Raw genomic sequence first — 17,990 nt, forward strand, 5'->3', positions numbered from 1 at the left:
GAAAGCAGTGACATGTCTTCCCCAGGCCCCACAGCTCCTAAGTGACAGAGCTGGGGTTTGACACTCCACAGCCTGTGTTTACCCCACTGCCCTGTGCTGCATCCCGATTTATCTGGAGGAGGTTTCCAAATACTCCACGGGAAATGACCAATCCCAGCAGCATCAGTGCTGGAACACCTAGCTGACCCAGAAGGGAAATAAAGTGAAGCCTCGGTGGATATTTTTCTCTTAAGAGTATTTTAAAGCCAGGGAGAGAAACTTCACTTTCTCTCAACTTGCTAACTCGGGCGGCTTCTTATTATTGTTACTCACATTCCATTTTCATGCCCATCTCTAAGCATTTTTTCAGCCGGCAAAACTGACAGCGGTTCCGGTGATGTTTATTGATGATGCAGTCTTGGTTGCTCCGGCAGCTGTAGGTCAGGTTTTTCCTTACGCTCCTTTTGAAGAAACCTTTGCAACCTTCACAACTGACAGCCCCATAGTGACGGCCTGAAAGGAGAAAGAGTGTGTGAAGCAATTCACCAAGAGAAGAGGTGATCCGCCACAGGCCCTGTTTCTAAGGTCACCTTCTATCAAGGTGACTGGCACAGTGTCAGATACCGGCAGCCACAGGACAGCCACAGGCCCGAGCATTAAGCATGGCACTTAGGTTCTTCCCATAATTTTCCTATAATCTTTAAAGTAGCCCTGTGAGGTCATGATGGAAAAACAGGAGCTCAGATAGGTTAAGTGACAGCTGGTAAACGGCATGACCTCAATGCTTTTAGTACACAGAGGACCTAACATGCAGGAGGAGCCCATGGATAACGGCTGAACCACAGTGTCCACTTGGGTGCACCTGGTCCTGGCTCTGCAGACCTGGGCTTGTGACACTACCCAGTGCGCCTATCCTGCTGACAGTGGCACACAGCAAACACATGCATGACTTTTCTAGCACATAGGGTCCTACTCCTCCTCCATTTACTCCCTCTATGTGAGTCTTGTCCTGGTCCTGGGGAAGCACAGGGGCCTTGACTGCGTAGGCCCAAGGTGAGGGAAGGGTGCATGTCATGTGGCTCACTTGGGTTAGGTATTCAGACCCTTTTGGAAACACAGTTCTAGAAATGCATTTATTACACATGGTTCTTTTTTTCTAATCTTGTTTACTTTGGGGTTTCTAATTTCTAATGACGAACTTTTTGATGACATTAAAAAGAGCCCCCCATCTCAGTTACCCTTCCAAATTCTCCACGTTTTTCCACACACATCACACCTCATTTGTTCCTAGCTGGGACTGACCATGAAACTCCCCTGGTTTGGTCTTCTGTAACCCAGTATCATAGCTACATTGCTGGAAAGGATCATCACTGATGGCAGCTACTGAGTGAGTGTCCCACAGTCCTAAGCTCTCACATGCAGAGCCATTCCAAGTGTGTATTTGGAGGGTCTCAATTTTGTGGCTTTAAGAATAGTGCTAGGGGCACCTGGGTGGCTCAGTTGGTTAAGCATCTGACTCTTGGTTTCGGCTCAGGTCATGATCTCACAGTTTTGTGGGTTCAAGCCCTGCATCAGACTCTGTGCTAGCAGGACAGAGCCTACTTGGGATTCTCTCTCTCCGCCCCTCACCCACTCTCTCTGTCTCTCTCAAATAAACAATAACAAAAAAAGAACAGTGCTAAAATTCCTGTGTAGACATCACTTTTCCTTCTTTGCAGTGTATTTCCTTAGCCTCTCTAGACTTTAGAGTGACCTCTAGTATCTGGAGACTGTGGCACTGCAAGCCTGTAACTAGGCCATTCCTTTAAGCCCAGAAAGAGACTGACAAATGGGGAAGCCAAGCAGATTCTGTGGGCCTCTTCATTATGTTCATGCTTCATTCATTTGTTCAAAAGTTTGCAGAATGCCTCTTCCTGCTGAGCAAGGAGACAGGATATAGTGGTCTATACAAAGATGATGAAGACAGAAGCAGCACTGGCTTCAGAGAAAGGGGGGGATGGGCTGGGCTTTGCCCTGTTCAAGACAAGGGGTGGAAACAGAGGCAAGGCACCCTGGCAGAGCAAATGATGCCATGAGCTAGGAGTGGAACTGCAGCTTCTGACCTCTGTGGATGCTTGCCTGGGCTGTCTTCCTAAGAGGTTTGGTCCATCCTTTTTTAGTCTTAAACAGGATCACAAAGTGCCCAAAGTTCCTAGGAATTCTGTTTCCATAGACTAAAGTGGAGCCAATCATAAAACTCAGGCCTATGGCCCTAACACAGCTGAAAGAGTATCTTATTAAATACTTGTCCATCCTTTGATCGTTTTGTCAGCACATTCACTAAATACTTCTCCATCCTTCCTGCTCACCTCACCTTCTACAGCTCACTGGTGTTAGCAGGCTGAATTTTGAACTTTGGGGCCAGACATCTTCTCTAGTCTCCTTGCACTCGCATCCTAACCACAGAAGCCCGAGTTCTTCCCCAAAGACACCATGGATATGGACAGTAAACTCGCTGGGCCCTGGCTCAGGAGTTTACTCCCTGGAATGGAGTAAATTACATCCATTGGTGGGGATGTAAATTCCCAATGGTGGGGAATTACATCCCCACCAGCTGGAATGCTTCTCTTTTACCCAATGCATACACACTCAACCTCCAAGTCTCACAGAATGTGACTGCCGCTGGGGGACCTTGCCTGACCCTGGGGCTCCAGCCAGAATTGCATGCTCCCTCCTCCATTACAGCAGTAACCACACTGGGTTATAGTGAGGGGATGACAGAAGATGATGAAGATGATGAAGAAGAAATAGACAAGTAACACATCTTGTGAAATAGCAAAGCACTGTGCTGATATTACCTAGATTAAAGAAACGACTGCTTTCTTAGTAGTATATAAATATATAACTAAGATTTACAACTCACAGAAACAGTACCTTGACTTTTTCTTTTGATTCTAATAATCTGACAAGTTGGTTTGCTTATTTATATTACTACCCCACTAAGAAAACTGGAGTTCATGTTTTGAAACCTACAAACCTACAGAAAATGTTCTCTCTCTGGTAATTCCCCACCCCCACCCCCATTTGGTTCATGACTTTGGACCATGAAGTGCACCTATAATCTGGGATTACTTACCAGAGGCTTTGTCGCCACAGACTACACAGTACTCTACCACCTGGGGCCGCTGGACGTCAGCCTTCCCCAGCAAACGTTCCACACAAGCAGAGTCCGTGACGATCTAAGAAGAATTGGGAAACAAGCAAAGTGCTGATTAAAAATCAGATCGTTAAAGCAAAGTAATGTTTAACTAGAAATTCCTAATCTTGGGTTTCTAAGCAGGAGAACCTTGGGCAGAACTGGGAAAATCCCACTTGACAACTTAGCCGGATATCCAGAATGGCTCTGTTGCTCACCTAGACTATGCCCCTTCAGCTGTGGTGGTGGTGGCAGGGGGTGGGGGGGTGTGTGGTTTGTCCAAGGTCAGACATTGATTTTCACTGGTCTATTCTCCTATCTGGCCAGCAAAACCACCCAGGATGGGGAGCCCCATGTGGGAAATCACATGCAGATGCCTCAACATGAAGATACTGCAGGTCTTTCTGGCTGCTTCTCCATTCCCATGAAACAGCTTAGAAGTATGCAGAGAGGTGTACTGGGCAGTGAAATAATCAAGCTTTATTAATTAAATAAGTAGGTCTCTTCTTGAGGCAGCTGGTGACCTCTGAACACTGTTATTTCTTCTTCACTTGTACATGACTTTCTAGGTGACAGTGTTACTCATCTGGAAGAATACTGTAACTGACATCAATATGAGAAAGTGAAAAATACCTGTTATTAAATAATGTACCAACCGTAACCCTTAACATGACTTCTGTATGGTGGGAATATATACAGCAATTATATAGAATGACTTCTTAAAAAACATGCAACAAAATCAACAGCCACCTTCCCATGAACAAGGAGTAGTCTAAATAAGCAGCGAAGAATTTTGATTTTAGATGATCAGCATGTAGTGTGGGAAAGGAAGAGGTAGTATTTACTAACTGCATTAGGAGGTGTCTCAAAAGCACAGTTCTGAAAGCTGAACATAATTTGTGTCCTGAACCCAGCTCTATCAGAAGAAAAAAAAATCATTCCCTTTCCTTATTTTTCTCTACAGCAGAAAGTCCCCCCGACCCCCACCCCCCAAAACATGGATTCTTAGTAGTATTATTCAGAAGGGCCAAAAGGTAGAAGCTCCCCAAACATCCAACAACAGACGACTATATAAAAAGTGGTCTATACATACAGTGGAATATTATTTAGCCTTAAAAAGAAAGGCAATTCTGACACAGGCTACAACATGGATGAACCTTGAAGACATTATACTCAGTGAAATAAAATAAGCCACTGCAGAAGAAAAAGTACTGTAGGATACCACTTACATGAGGTCCCCAGAATACCAAAGTCATAAAGACAGAAAGTAGGATAGTGGTTGTCAGGGCTGGGGGAGGAGGAATGGGCAGTTAGTGTTTAATGGGGACAGAGTTTCAATTGGGGAAGATTTTAAAAAGAGTTCTGGAGATGGGTGGTAGGGATGGCTACACAATGTGAATGTACTTAATGCCACTGAACCGGGCACCTAAAAGTCATTAAGATGATAATTTTCGGTTATATTTTACCATAATTTTTAAAAAATTAAAAACAAACAAAAACATAGATCCCATCTTGACTTTCACTAAATCTGCTCCACGCTTGGCCACCATGAGACAGTGGCCTTGAGTTTGCTTCTCTAAGTGTCAGGCTTGGACATTCAGCGCTTCTCAATAACTCTGCTTTCCGTCAAACCCTTGCTCTTTTTGTTTCTCTATCTGCCCCCTCCCCATCTCACCCTGCCAGCAAAGGGAGAACCATGGCAGAGATGGAGATGGTGACTGAGGGACCCAGAGGCAGCAGTTCACAGGAGCAAGTTAGGACAGAATGAAGAGCTGGAACCAGTCCTGACGACCTGGATGAGGCTGAAGTGAGCGTTAGGAACAAGTCAGTCCTCTCCGGACTGTGGTCAGCCCTAGATGGTGCCCCTAAAATGTCAGGGGCCAAGAACTACTACCGTGCAGTCTTACTTTAGTTAGAACGATTCTTTAGTGGCCTCAGTGTCAGCTTGCCCATGCCAGTCTCCTGTGGGCCACTTTTTCTCGCTCAACGTCCATTCCATCTGAGCACTGCAGCTGACTGCCTTCTGGGCTTTGCCCCTCACTTGCGGGTTTTTTACTTTAGCCAAAGCATAACTCTGCCATGCCTGCAGGTCCTCAAAGGAACTTCTAGAGATGGATTTGGCTTCCAAGACAGAGGAAGGGTCAGAAATAAGTGCAGAAACAAATGCCTATCAACAGGCCTCACCTGGATCCTGCCAGGGACGAGGTTGTCTGAGGTGGTGAATATGAGCTGCTTGGCACTGGAGGTCTCCGGGGAAGCCAGGATCACCTTCCCAGTTCCAGCTCCATCTGGGCTGGTCAGGATGAACTGCTGCTTGGGGGATCCGGAGGCGTCCACTGCGGTGACTATCTGGATCTTCTGTCCTGTCTGCTGGTCTGTCACAATCTACAAGACACAACATGGAGGCTGCTCTCACGGAGCATCATGCGACTTGTGTACTTGCAGGTGGTGCTCAAAGCGGTGACTGCCCAATGCCGTCCTGGAGTCAATGCTGGTCCAAGATGCAGTTTCACCAGTGCATGGTGAAATGAGAAAAACAAAACACAACCATGAGTTTTTTCAGAAACCAATGATCATAGAGCTAATTTTATTTTGGGATGATATCCTTCCTGTTTTTCATTAAAATGCCCTTTAGGGTGTGTGTGGGGTGGGTACTGGATGAAGAGTGTCAAAAGATACAAACTTCCAGTTGTAAGATAACTAAGTACTGGGGATGTGATGTACAGCATGGTGACTGTAGCTAACTCTGCCATATGATGTATTTGAAAGTTGTTAAGAAGGTGGATCCTATGAGTTCCCATTACAAGGAATAAACCATATTTTCTTTCTTTTTCTGTATCTGTATGAGATGATGGATGCTAACTAAACTTACAGGGGTCATCAGTTCATAATACATGTAAGGCAAAGCATTATGATGTATACCGTAAACTTACACAGTGCTGTGTGTCCATTATAATCTCAATAAAACTGGAAAAAGAAAAGCCCTTTCTTTTATGAAATGGAGATAATAATAGTAGGTGATAGGTTTAACTAAAAAAAGAAAAAAAAAAATCCTTGGGGCATCTGGGTGGCTCAGTCGGTTAAGCATCCGACTTCAGTTCAGGTCATGCTCTCATGATTCCGGAGTTCGAGCCCCAAGCCAGGCTCTGTGCTGACAGCTCAGAGCCTGGAGACTGCTTCAGATTCTGTGTTTCCCTCTTTCTCTGCCCCTTCCCTGCTCGCATTTTGTCTCTCTCTTGCTCTCTCAAAAATAAATAAATATTAAAAAAAAAAAATCCTTGTCCTGGACATAATAAACTCCAGAGAAGTCCTGATCCTGATTTCTCCAAAGGCTACTACCATTCAGGGGGCCAGCTGTCAGAGCCTGCCTCTTCCCAGAGCCCCTGCCTTAACTGCATCAGTTACGATAAAAATAGTTGCTACAGCAAGAGTGACTTCTCATTCCTGCTCACGAAATTTTCTGAAGCTGTTCTACTCCCTGTCCTGCCTTCTTCTAGGCCGAGTGCCCAGCTTGGAGCACTGCTCACCTTCTCTTTGGGGACAGCAGGAGGGCCTCACAGCAAACAGGATTCTTGGGGCTGTTGTGGTTGGGCCTTGGACAAGCGGAGATGTACTACATCTCTGACTAGAACTCAGTTCCCTATACTGTATTTATTGCCAGGTCTGGTATCCACATCTTGATAGATGTTGCCTTGTGACACATCATTCCAAGGTTCAGACAGCAAACTTCTACAGAATCTAGCACAACACCTTTACCAACTATCCAATATGAAAAATTAGATAAGGTTGGTTGGTTCAAAAGCAAATGACATAGGTAAGAAAAGATCCAATTACCTAATATATGTTTACTAGGTGTTCACTATGTGGCAAGCACTATTCTCAGTACTAGGGATAGGTACATGAATACTACAGAGCTCCTATCTCATGGGGTTAACCTTCTAGAAGGGAAACAGACTATGAACACTGATATTGTGGAGCATCAGTCTTGGTAGGTGCCTTGAAGAAAACTAAAAAGCAGAGTAAGTGGACAAATCATGTCAAGGGAAAGGAGGCAGGGGAGCCATGTTAGAAGGAAAGATCTCTCTGATGGAGTGATGTTGAGCAAACACCTGATGAAGCAAGAGAGGAAGCCATACATAAATGTGGCAAAGTATGTTACAGGCTGAGGGCACACAGCAAGTTCAAGACCAGAAAGAAGAGCAGACTGGGAACAGGATACAAGAACAAATCCTTAGCTGATGGCTGGGCATGAATCCTGGCATATCATCATTTCCAACTAATGTGTCAAAAGATCTTTAAGGATAAAGAAGAAAGATTTCAAAGAATGAAAGGAAGTACCTTTCACTGTTACACAGGCAGATTCCTGTGGCATACATACCGAGACTCCCCTGGAAAAGTAAAACATGAGATAGAAAACTTTGTAAGAAGAATTCTTTAAAAAAAAAACAAAAAACAAAAACCTTTCCTACCCAATGAGGAACTGAAAGACCACAGACAGACTGGTTGACACATACTTCTCTCAGCTGCCACAAAAGGGACTCCTACCTTAGTTAAAAGGTAACAAGCTGGCCTTTGGAAGGCCCTTACAACTTTGAGATCTAGGAGTTAAGTGTTTGACTTCCTTTTCATGTCTATCAAAACTTACCCCCTTCCTAAACTACTTTCCCTGTTACAAAGTCAGATAGTCACGAGGGCGCCTTGGTGGATGTCGGCCGGTTAAGCGTCATGAGCTTAAGATTCGTGGGTTCGAGCCCTGCGTCGGGCTCTGTGCTGATGACTCAGAACCCGCTTCAAATTCTGTGTCTCCCTCTCTCTCTGCCCCTCCCCCACTCGCACTCTGTCTCTCAAATATAAAAACATTAAAAAAAATTAGAATGAAATAAAAAGAAATGAGAGAGTCATGTGATTGAAAGGATCTTCAATCACCAGCTATAACCAAGGCATGGCTAGTAGAAGTCCTTCACATGTTCAGAGGTGATACACTCTTACATCTGAGTAGACACAGTAATGGGCATGTCACTGCCTTTGCTGCTATTCCCCAGGCCTCTTGGTTGAGGCATGGCAGGTATGGAGCTAGGGCAGGGGTGGGACGTAGGAGTGATGGGGTCTAGACAGGGACAGCTGCTCTTGGTGGCTGTATGTAACATATCCTAAAGCTCAAACTATTCTTTTCTTTTTTATTTTTTTTTTATTTTTATTTTATTATTTTTTTTATTTTTGGGACAGAGAGAGACAGAGCATGAACGGGGGAGGGGCAGAGAGAGAGGGAGACACAGAATCGGAAACAGGCTCCAGGCTCCGAGCCATCAGCCCAGAGCCCGACGCAGGGCTCGAACTCATGGACCGCGAGATCGTGACCTGGCTGAAGTCGGACGCTTAACCGACTGCGCCACCCAGGCGCCCCTCAAACTATTCTTTTCTATTTCCCCCCCAAAGGTTCAGGGTCACAGAAGAACCCCAGGGTGACCCTTACACAAACTTTGCTGACAAACACAAGCAGGCAGACTCCTGTTTAATGAAACCAAGGAAACACCGAATTGGGAAGATGTAGGGCCACCCATGTGGCTCAGTCGGTTAAGCATCTGATTCTTGATCTTGGTTCAGGTCATGATCTCCTGGTTTGTGAGTTCAAGCCCTCCGTCAGGCTCACGGCGCAGAGCCTGTTTGGGATTCTGTCTCTCCTTCTCTCTGCCCTTCCCCACTTGCACTCTCCCTCTCAAAATAAATAAATAGACTAAAAAAATTGAGAGGATGTATGCGGACTTATTAAATCTCCTGTGGAGGGGCGGAGAAGAAGCGTTGTTGGTAGAACCAGTGTCCTCAAAAAGAGATGGTCACGTCCTAACCCCCAGGACCTATGAATGTGATCTTATTTAGAAATAGGACCTTTGCAAGTGTGATCAAGTGAAGATGAGTCCAGACTGGATTAGGGTGGGCCCCAAATCCAATGACTGGTGTCTTTACTACAAAGCCATGTGCCCATGGAGGCCGAGACTGGAGTGGTACAGCTGTGAGCAAGGAACTCCAAGGACTGCAGGGAAGGACCAGACGCTAGGTAGGAAGGCATGGAGGGAAGCTTTTCTAGAATCTTAAAGAGAGCATGGCCCTGGCAAACACCTTGATTTTGGGCTTCTGTGCTCCAGAACTGTGAGAAAATGAATTTCTGTTGTTTTAAGGCACCAAGTTTGTGGTAATTTGTTATGGCAGCCCTAGGAAATGAATATGAGAAGCAAACTTTATTTAATCTCTTCACTTGGAACAAATGTTCCTACTCTCTGCTTGTAAACGATAACGAATGGAGGGTAGGGAGGACTGTAATGAGGGAGGTCTTGTTTCCTGTGTGACTCTTAGGCCCTCCACAGCTTGGCTATGCAGTACTGCTACGATGCTTGTTTTGAAAAGCTGTACTTGTTTCAATGTGACAGATATACTAGGGAATAATCTAGGCACAATGTAAATCTTTTGTCTGTTTATGCATGATTTCTCTGAGAAACAGTGTACACCCAGAAAATGACACCCAAGTGAAGTGAGCTAAGTGGGAATAGCCAGCTCTGTGCATGTGGTATTGCTGCTTTCCCTAGTTTCAGATCACCCCACTCACAATCATTCAGGAGCTATAATCCTCTCACACCCCCTCCACAAGTAAGCTTCAATATCTTTCAAGGCAAAGTGCCATATTGTATTGTGGTCATTATGTGTTTCTTAACTATTTAACATATATAAAACTACTGTTTACATTAAATTAAGTTCATACCTGTTTTTTAGTGTGTCACCAACAGTTTTTAAATGTTATGCCACTAAGCCCATTTCCCCCCACAAGCCCTATGGTTTCTACTGCAAAATTTGGCAGTGTGGGAATCTTTAGGAACGCATATGTCACATTATTAGAGGAGACTACATACTCTACAGGCCCAAGGCCCTCTCTACTTCTACCCTAAAAGGACCTCAATGTGACCTGACTTACTGCCATTCTCCTCCATGTTACCCACTCTCTGTTCCAGCCAAGCTGGGCTCATGATTTATGTTGTAAAGAAAAACCTGCAAATGGGATAGCCTAAAGGTAAAACCAGCCAATGGATAACTTTTGCTTGATCTCCCAGAGTTTAAAATTTTTATTTATTTTTTTTAATTTTTTACTGTTTTTTTTTAAATTTATTTTTGAGAGAGACAGAGATAGAATACGTGTGGGTTAGGGGCAAAGAGAGGAGGAGACACAGAATCCGAAGCAGGCTCCAGGCTCTGAGCTGTCAGCACAGAGCCTGACGCGGGGCTCAAACTCACGAGCTGTGAGATCATGACCTGCGGCAAAGTCGGCTGCTCAACCGACTGAGCCACCCAGGCGTTCCCCAGAGTTTAAAAGTTTTAAAAAACTGGTTGCCAACACCTGAAGATAGAGTATTTACCATAAAAACTGGATTTATAGTTCTTGTGACAAGCTGGAAGCTGAGGCCATCCTGGACCTAAGTTCCCTGTGGTTATCAGCTGGCTGTGTGTGGCTGCCCCTTCAGATGGGTCATGGGCTCTCTGACTAGCCTTAATCTCCAACTTGACCACCTTTTCCACTGCCACCTGGTCCTGTAAACACAAGTTTGTGATCCTGAAATAGGGCTTTGCAGATAGAGCTATGAATGGAATGCTCACTCTACTGCTTCCCAACTGGGTCACTGTGGAGCAGTTATATGAGCTTTCTGAGCCCCTGTTTACATATCTATAAAAAAGGATTCCTAGGAAAGTGAAGCAATACGTGTGTGAAAGCACTTGGTACACAGCCCAGAACATAAGAGGACCTTGATAGAAGTATTTCCTGCTCTAAGCTCTCACGTACTTCTCTCCTCATTGGGAAGCCTTGTCTTATCCCTTTCACTTCATCCAATCTCTCCCAGTGACTACAGTCTTTCATTCATTCCTCAAATGCTTACAAAGAGGGTCTACCCTATGCCATGGGCTTTGCTAGATTATAGGCATTACGGAGATGGCTCTTGCTCTCGCTGAGCTTTTAGTTTAGTGGGAAAGTGGCAAAAAACAAGTAAACAGACCAACCAGTGAACAGTTTAAGTTTATGATAAATGTTATGAGGTTAAAGATCTGGCTGGATGGAGTAGAAAACACAGGCACTTAACCTTTCAGAAAGAGAGGTCAAGGAAGGTTTCTGTGTTAAGGCGGCATTTAAAACAAGATTCAAGGCTAAGAAGGGAGTCGGATTAAGGTTCAGGGAAAAGTGTGTTCCAAGTACTGGGAAATGTTCTGGCACATGGAAAGCCCTAAAAGGAAGGAGCTCTTAGAACTGACATCAGGTCCATGGACAATGAAGGCTCCCCTACAGGGGGAGGTGGGCTGGCCTTGCGTGGAGTCAGGATTTCATTCCACATACAATGGGAGCCACTCAAGGGTTTTGTCCTCCCAAACCAAGTCTTTAGGTTTCTTATTTTATATCTATCTTACATTACACTATTTTTACACACACATACATTTAAAAATATATAAACATATATAAAATTTGTTAGATTGTTACAAGTCAGGGTATATTAAACATAGCAGGACAATAGTAAAGATAATTAAATTAAAAGTAAAGGCAAAAACCTGTTAAAAATTTTTTGACCTATGCAAAAAGGTAAATCAATCTTTCACTTAAAAATAAATTTTAAGGGGCGTCTGGGTGGCTCAGTCGGTTAAGCATCTGACTTCGGCTCAGGTCATGATCTCACGGCTCATGAGTTCAAGCCCCGCGTCAGGGTCTCTGCTGACAGCTTGGAGCCTCCAGGCCTGCTTCGGATTCTGTGTCTCCCTCTCTCTTTGCCTCTCCCCCACATGCATGCTTTCTCTTTCAAAAATAAAAATTTAAAACAATTAAATAAATTTTAACACATATGAGAAGTTAGTACCGCTCACAGGCAAAGATCAAACAACTATATTCTCCATTCAGCCTAATTCAATCTCTAGAAAGTTTAGGCAGGTAAAGTATTTCACAAAGCTTTCCTCCCTGAGTAACACAAAACAGTGTTTTCTAAACACATTCAGGATTTTAAGTGAGGGAATGATGGGCTTTGCATTTTAAACAGATCTTCCTAGATACTGGATGGAAAAAAATATAGGAGAAAAGTAGAAGCTGAGGAACTGTTAGGATGTCCCTGGAGAAGCCCAGGTGAGAGCAGAAGGTAGTGGCTGTGGGACTGTGGAGAGCAGAGGACCACTGCGGGATGCAGGCTGGAGGGAGATGCAACAGCATGTGTAGGTGGGAAGAGATGTAAGGACTGGAGAATGAAGAGCCAGGAATGACTCTTAGGTTTCTAGCCTGAACAATGGCATGATGGAAGGGCAAGGGCTGGTAGGAATTCAGAAGTCTGTTTTTAGCCTGCCAATTAGGAGACGGCCGAGTAGATGTGTCAAGTAAACTACCAGATAGATGAGTTTGGAGCTCACAGTGTATTTCTGGTTTCAACTTCAATATAAACAGCTTAGAAGTCATCATTCCACCTTAACAACAAGAAAAAGCAAGACAAAATGAAAATCAATGACTTCCCTCAGGCTTATCAGAAAACTTGAGGATGCAGGGCAAACTCTATTCCAAAATCTGGAGAGAGGTGGATTCACAAAGTGTGAGATCTGCTTAGCTGGAGCAGAAGCCAACCTGGAGGAACACTCAAAACGTAACTGCAATGAGTTGCTGAAGACTCAGCACAGACTAGCATGCGAGTAAGAAACTCCTGAGTACCACAGGCTTAGGAGGGTCCCTCATACTTTCATGGGTTTTAGCTCCAGAAATCCCACTTGGTTCCCAAGGTGAAAAGATGAGAAAGATTCCCTGGTGGCTCTGGAAGGGAAGGGGAAGAATTTTTATAAAATGAACTCAAGGGTTTCTTCTGTAAACAAATGACTATTCCGCAGGGGAAAAAGGCTTTACACCTGAGTCTATCCCACCTGGGGAGAGGGGATTTCTTCAACTCCAGGCCCCTCAGGCTCCCTTATCTCATCTAAGGGGGTAGGCAGTAGAGGAAATTAATACACACTTGTCAAGGTCACAGCCTGCAATATGATTTATAAGAAGTATATATTTGGTCATTCAGATGACAAAAGTATATTTTTCAGATATATGTGATCTTCATCCACAGTTCCTGAAAATACTTTAGAGCCATAAAAGTGAAATGAGTGTCTTGTTATTAATGAAGATGACTTTTGGAACCCCTCCCCAGGGCAAGGACTGGTTGCCAGAAGGATCAACGATGGGATGAAAGGGTTAGAACTTTCATTTCCCCCTCCCCTGGAGGTTCCGGGTTGGGGGAGGGGCTGGAGGTTCAATCAGTCAACAGTCAGTGACTTAATCAATCATGTCTATGTAATGAAGCCTCCATAAAAACCCAAGAAAACAGCTTTTTGGCCCATTTGGGAACTTCCATGCTTGGGGAACCAGAAGACTTTTGTGTGTCATTAAGCTGTCTGTCCCCAAGTTTCGCAAGGACAAAAACTGCTTTGTTTGGCACTTTGCTCTAGGTATCTCTTCATCTGGCTGGTGATTTGTATCCTTTAATAAACTGCACATGAATAAGTGCTTCCCTCCATTCTGTGAAATGCTCTAGCAAATTAATTGAACCTAAGAAGGTCACTGGAACTCTAATCTGTAGCTGGTTAGTCATAGGTATAGGTAACAACCTGGGACTTGAGACTGATGTCTGAGGTGGGACTAGGGGGCAGTTCTATCAGGTTGAATTGTTAGTCTGTGGAATCTATGCTATCTTTACACTGATAGTGTCAGAATTGCTTGGTGTTGTATATGTGGGACTCCTCCAAACTTGCCCCCAAGTTAGAACTAGGTCCAGGAACTCTTACAGGTAGTCCAAGGACAAAGGCCCACTAAAATACTGAGATTTCATCATAAGATTGTAGAATGCTTCTGCTCTCCCACCTTACCACCACACCAACAGGGCTCCAGTGTAACAGGGGATTACAGCTGGAAGAGCTTTAAGATATAGACACTCTAAAGAAGAGTATCCAAGGAAGCCCAAAGTCAAGAGGAGAGACCAAGACAAAGGCACTAGAGGAATCTGAAGCCTTTGGACCTATAGCCACAGAGAACATCATACATAGCTCAACACGTAGCCAGATCAACATAAATCCCCATACTATAGGCTCATTTATCTCAGCTCCTATTATCTAACATAGACATTACCTGATTTTAAAAAGAAAATGTACAAGGCATGCCAAAAGGCAAGAAAAACAATCCACAGAGATAAAGCAAGCATCAGAATCAGATTCAGGGCACAAACATTGGAATGACCAAACAAGAACTTAAAATACAAAGATTAATATGTTAAGGTCTCTAGACGAAAAGGACCACATGCAAGAACAGAGGAGAGAAGATGGAAATTCTCAGAAAGGAGGAAATGCTAGAATTCAAAAACACTGTGAAAGTGAAGAATGCCTTGATGGGATCATCTGCAGACTGGACACAACCAAGGAAAGAATCAGTGAGCTTAAATTTTTTTTTTTTTTTAAACGTTTATTTATTTTTGAGACAGAGAGAGACAGAGCATGAACGGGGGAGGGTCACAGAGAGAAGGAGACACAGAATCTGAAACAGGCTCCAGGCTCTGAGCTGTCAGCACAGAGCCCGACGCGGGGCTTGAACCCACGAACCGTGAGATCATGACCTGAGCCCAAGTCGGACGCTTAACCGACTGAGCCACCCAGGCGCCCCAGAATCAGTGAGCTTAAAGATAGTGATACGGGAAACAAAGGCAGAAGGAAATGTAGATAAAATTAAATTTCCTTATAACTTGCAGTTCGTTGACAAATACTTGAGGCAGGCAGAGTAAAACATTCCTCCAATAAACTCCCTCTGTCCAGTCTTACTAGAGGGAAAACAAACCTTAACTTGACAATAGCAAGGCCTCCCTTTTGCCTTTACCTCCCCCAACTTCGTAGCACTGTATATAATCAGTCACTCCTCACAATCGCAGGGCAGCTCTTTCTGCCCATGGGTCCCGTCTCCATGCTTTAATAATATCACCTTTTTTGGGGCGCCTGGATGGCTCAGTCGGTTGAGCATCTGACTTCGGCTCAGGTCATGAGCTCGAGAGTTCAAGCCCCGCGTCGTTGGGCTCTGTGCTGACAGCTCAGAGCCTGGAGCCTGCTTCTCATTCTGTGTCCCCCTCTCTCTCTGCCCCTCCCCCACTCATGCTCTGTCTCTCTCTGGGAAATAAATAAACATTAAAAAAAATAAAAAATAATATCACTTTTTTTGCATCAAAGACATCTCAAGAATTCTTTCTTGGCCGTCAATTTGGACACCCCCTGCCTCACCCCCCTCCAAAACTGCATCACATAGGTCAACAGAAACATCCCTAACTGAAATGCAAAGGGAAAAAGCAATGAAGGAACACAAAACAAAACGTACAAACAAAAAACAGAACAGAGTATCCAAGAATGTGGGACAATGTCAAGATACAGCATATACATAACTGGAATACCAGAAGGAGAATGAAGAAATACTGGAAGTAATAGTGGCTGCTGAGAACTTTCTAAAATTAATGCCAAGCAGAATAAATACTAAAATACTATATCTAGACAAATCCTACTTGTAAGGCCAAATACAGATTAAAGACAAGAGGCTTAATTCTGTGAAAAATAAAGGAAGAAATTCCTTTTCCCTGCCTTTTAGAACTTGTTCTCTGTCCTTTTCATATGTATGTAAATCTTTATAATGGTTAGAGGAGCCTCTTGCCAGTCTCACAACTCAGGAATGTGTTCTCAAGGATCTGGGAGCCACCATTTCGAAATGCAAACTTGAAGACAACTCCCTTACCTCCTAGGCCTCTGGGAGAGTAAGGACCTAACTTGGTGGGCACCTTGCTATTTGCAAACTACCTCCCATCATAAAGATTTAACAACTTTTCCCCCTTCCCCTTCCTCAATAAAGTGGTTTCCACAATTTCCATGATAAAGTTAGGATCTTAAAAACATGTATGTAATGGGTTGTACCCGCTTGGCTATACAAACGAGTAAAATTCCTTTCCATCTTTGCAATTTCTTAGAAGATTGCCTATAACGCACATTACATTCTGATTTAATGTTTACTGAGGAAGAGGAAGAAGAGGAAGAGAGGGAGGAAGAGAAGCAGGAGGAGGAGGAGGAGGAGAAAGGGGCACCTAGCTGGCTCAGTTAGTGGAGCACACAACTCTTGATCTTGGGGTTGGGGGTTCAGGTCTCACACTGGGTACAGAGATTACTTAAAAATAACATCTTTGAAAAAAAAAAAGAAGGAAAAAAACTCCTGTTTCTCTCTTCTACCTTTATGGAGAGTTTTCTGGATTGGGAGAAGATTTTGTTTCTTTTCACTATATTTCCTCAACATATTCAAACCACAGAAAACCAAAGACAAAGAGAAAATACTGAGAGAAGTCTGGAGTGGCGGGGTAGGGTAGGGAGGTGAAACACCTCACCTATAGAGAAACAATGGATAAACAAATTGTGGTCTATCCATAAATTGGGATGTTATTCAGCCATAAAAAGTAATGAAGTACAGATTCATGCTACATCATAGATAAATGAACATCATGCTAAGTGAAAGACACTATACACAAAAGGTCACATACTGTGTGATTCCATTTATAGGAAATATCCAAAATTGGTTAAGTCCATAGAGATAGAATGTAGACTGGTGGTTGCAAGGGCCTACAGGGAAAGAGGAACAGGGAGAAACTGCTCAATGGGTAAGGGGTTTTACTCTGGACTGATGAAAATGTTTGGAAACTAGATAGAGGTGGTGGTTGTACAACACTGAGAATGTATTAAATGCCACTGACCTGTTCACATTAAAATGATTAAATTTTACGTCCTATGAATTTCACTAAAAATAATTTTTAAAAAACAACAACCAACAAGTCAAGGAGAAATACTTTCTCAAACACAAACTAAGAAAATTCATCACCAGCAAACCTGCCCAATAAATATTAAAAGCTTTTCTTTAGTTAGTAAATGATATAGGTTAGAACTTGGATCTACTTAGAGAATGGAAGAGCACTGTTGTAGGAATAAGTGAAGGTAAAATAAAATCTTACTATTCCTAATTGATCTAAAAAATAATTGTCTAAATTAATAATAACAATGTCCTATGTGACTACAGCATGTGGTTAAGTGAAATGAATGACAGCAATGCCACAAGGGACAGGAGGGAGGAATTGGGAACATGGTTATAAGAAACCTATATTACATGTGAAACAGAATAATGTCATTTGAAGGTAGGCTTATATCAGCTTAAAATAATTACTGTAAACTTCTAGGGCAACAACTAAAAACATCTGTAGAGATGTACATTTGATATATTAAGAGAAGAGATAAAAGGGATCAACTAAATTGCCCAATCAAGACCAAATAAGGCAGGGGCACCAGGATGGCTCAGTCCCTTAAGCCTCTGACTCTTGGTTTTAGCTCAGGTCATGATCTCAAGGGTTGTTGAGCTCAAGCCCTGCATTGGGCTCTGAGCTGACAGTGCGAAGCCTGCTTGGGATTCTGTCTCCCTCTCTTTCTCTGCCCCTCCCTTGCTCTCTCTCTCTCTTTCAAAAATGAATAAATAGGGGCACCTGAGTTGGTGCCCCTTAACAGTTGGTTAAGTGTCCGACTTCGGCTCAAGTCATGATCTCACAGTTCGAATCCCGCATAGGGATCTGTGCTGACAGCTCAGAGCCTGGAGCCTGCTTCAGATTCTGTGTTTCCCTCTCTCTCTCTCTCTCTCTCTCTGCCCCTCCCCTGCTTGTGCTCTTTCAAAAATAAACGTTAAAAAAAAAAAGTTAAAAAAAAGTAAACAAACATGATAAAAACCCAGATGAGGCAGAAAAAGAAG

The 17,990-nt window shown here is 43.6% G+C and overlaps 1 protein-coding gene across 7 annotated transcripts in view; it reads right to left on the reverse strand.

Annotated features, from left to right (window-relative positions):
* NR2C2 (nuclear receptor subfamily 2 group C member 2) overlaps positions 1-17,990 on the reverse strand; it is a 97,960-nt gene that overhangs the window by 21,879 nt on the left and 58,091 nt on the right. For all 7 annotated transcript variants that reach the window (XR_006214974.1, XM_042979574.1, XM_042979572.1 and 4 more), the window contains 3 exons: positions 5,339-5,539; positions 3,095-3,197; positions 313-492 (listed from right to left, as the gene is read on the reverse strand). Coding sequence is in view for 6 of the 7 variants with exons in the window: in XM_042979574.1 (XP_042835508.1) it covers positions 313-492; positions 3,095-3,197; positions 5,339-5,539 (484 nt within the window). In the remaining variant the exon portion in view is untranslated. The remainder of the gene's footprint in view (positions 1-312; positions 493-3,094; positions 3,198-5,338; positions 5,540-17,990) is intronic.

The sequence above is a fragment of the Panthera tigris genome, chromosome A2 (genome assembly GCF_018350195.1).
Source record: "Panthera tigris isolate Pti1 chromosome A2, P.tigris_Pti1_mat1.1, whole genome shotgun sequence".
Lineage (NCBI taxonomy): Eukaryota > Metazoa > Chordata > Mammalia > Carnivora > Felidae > Panthera > Panthera tigris.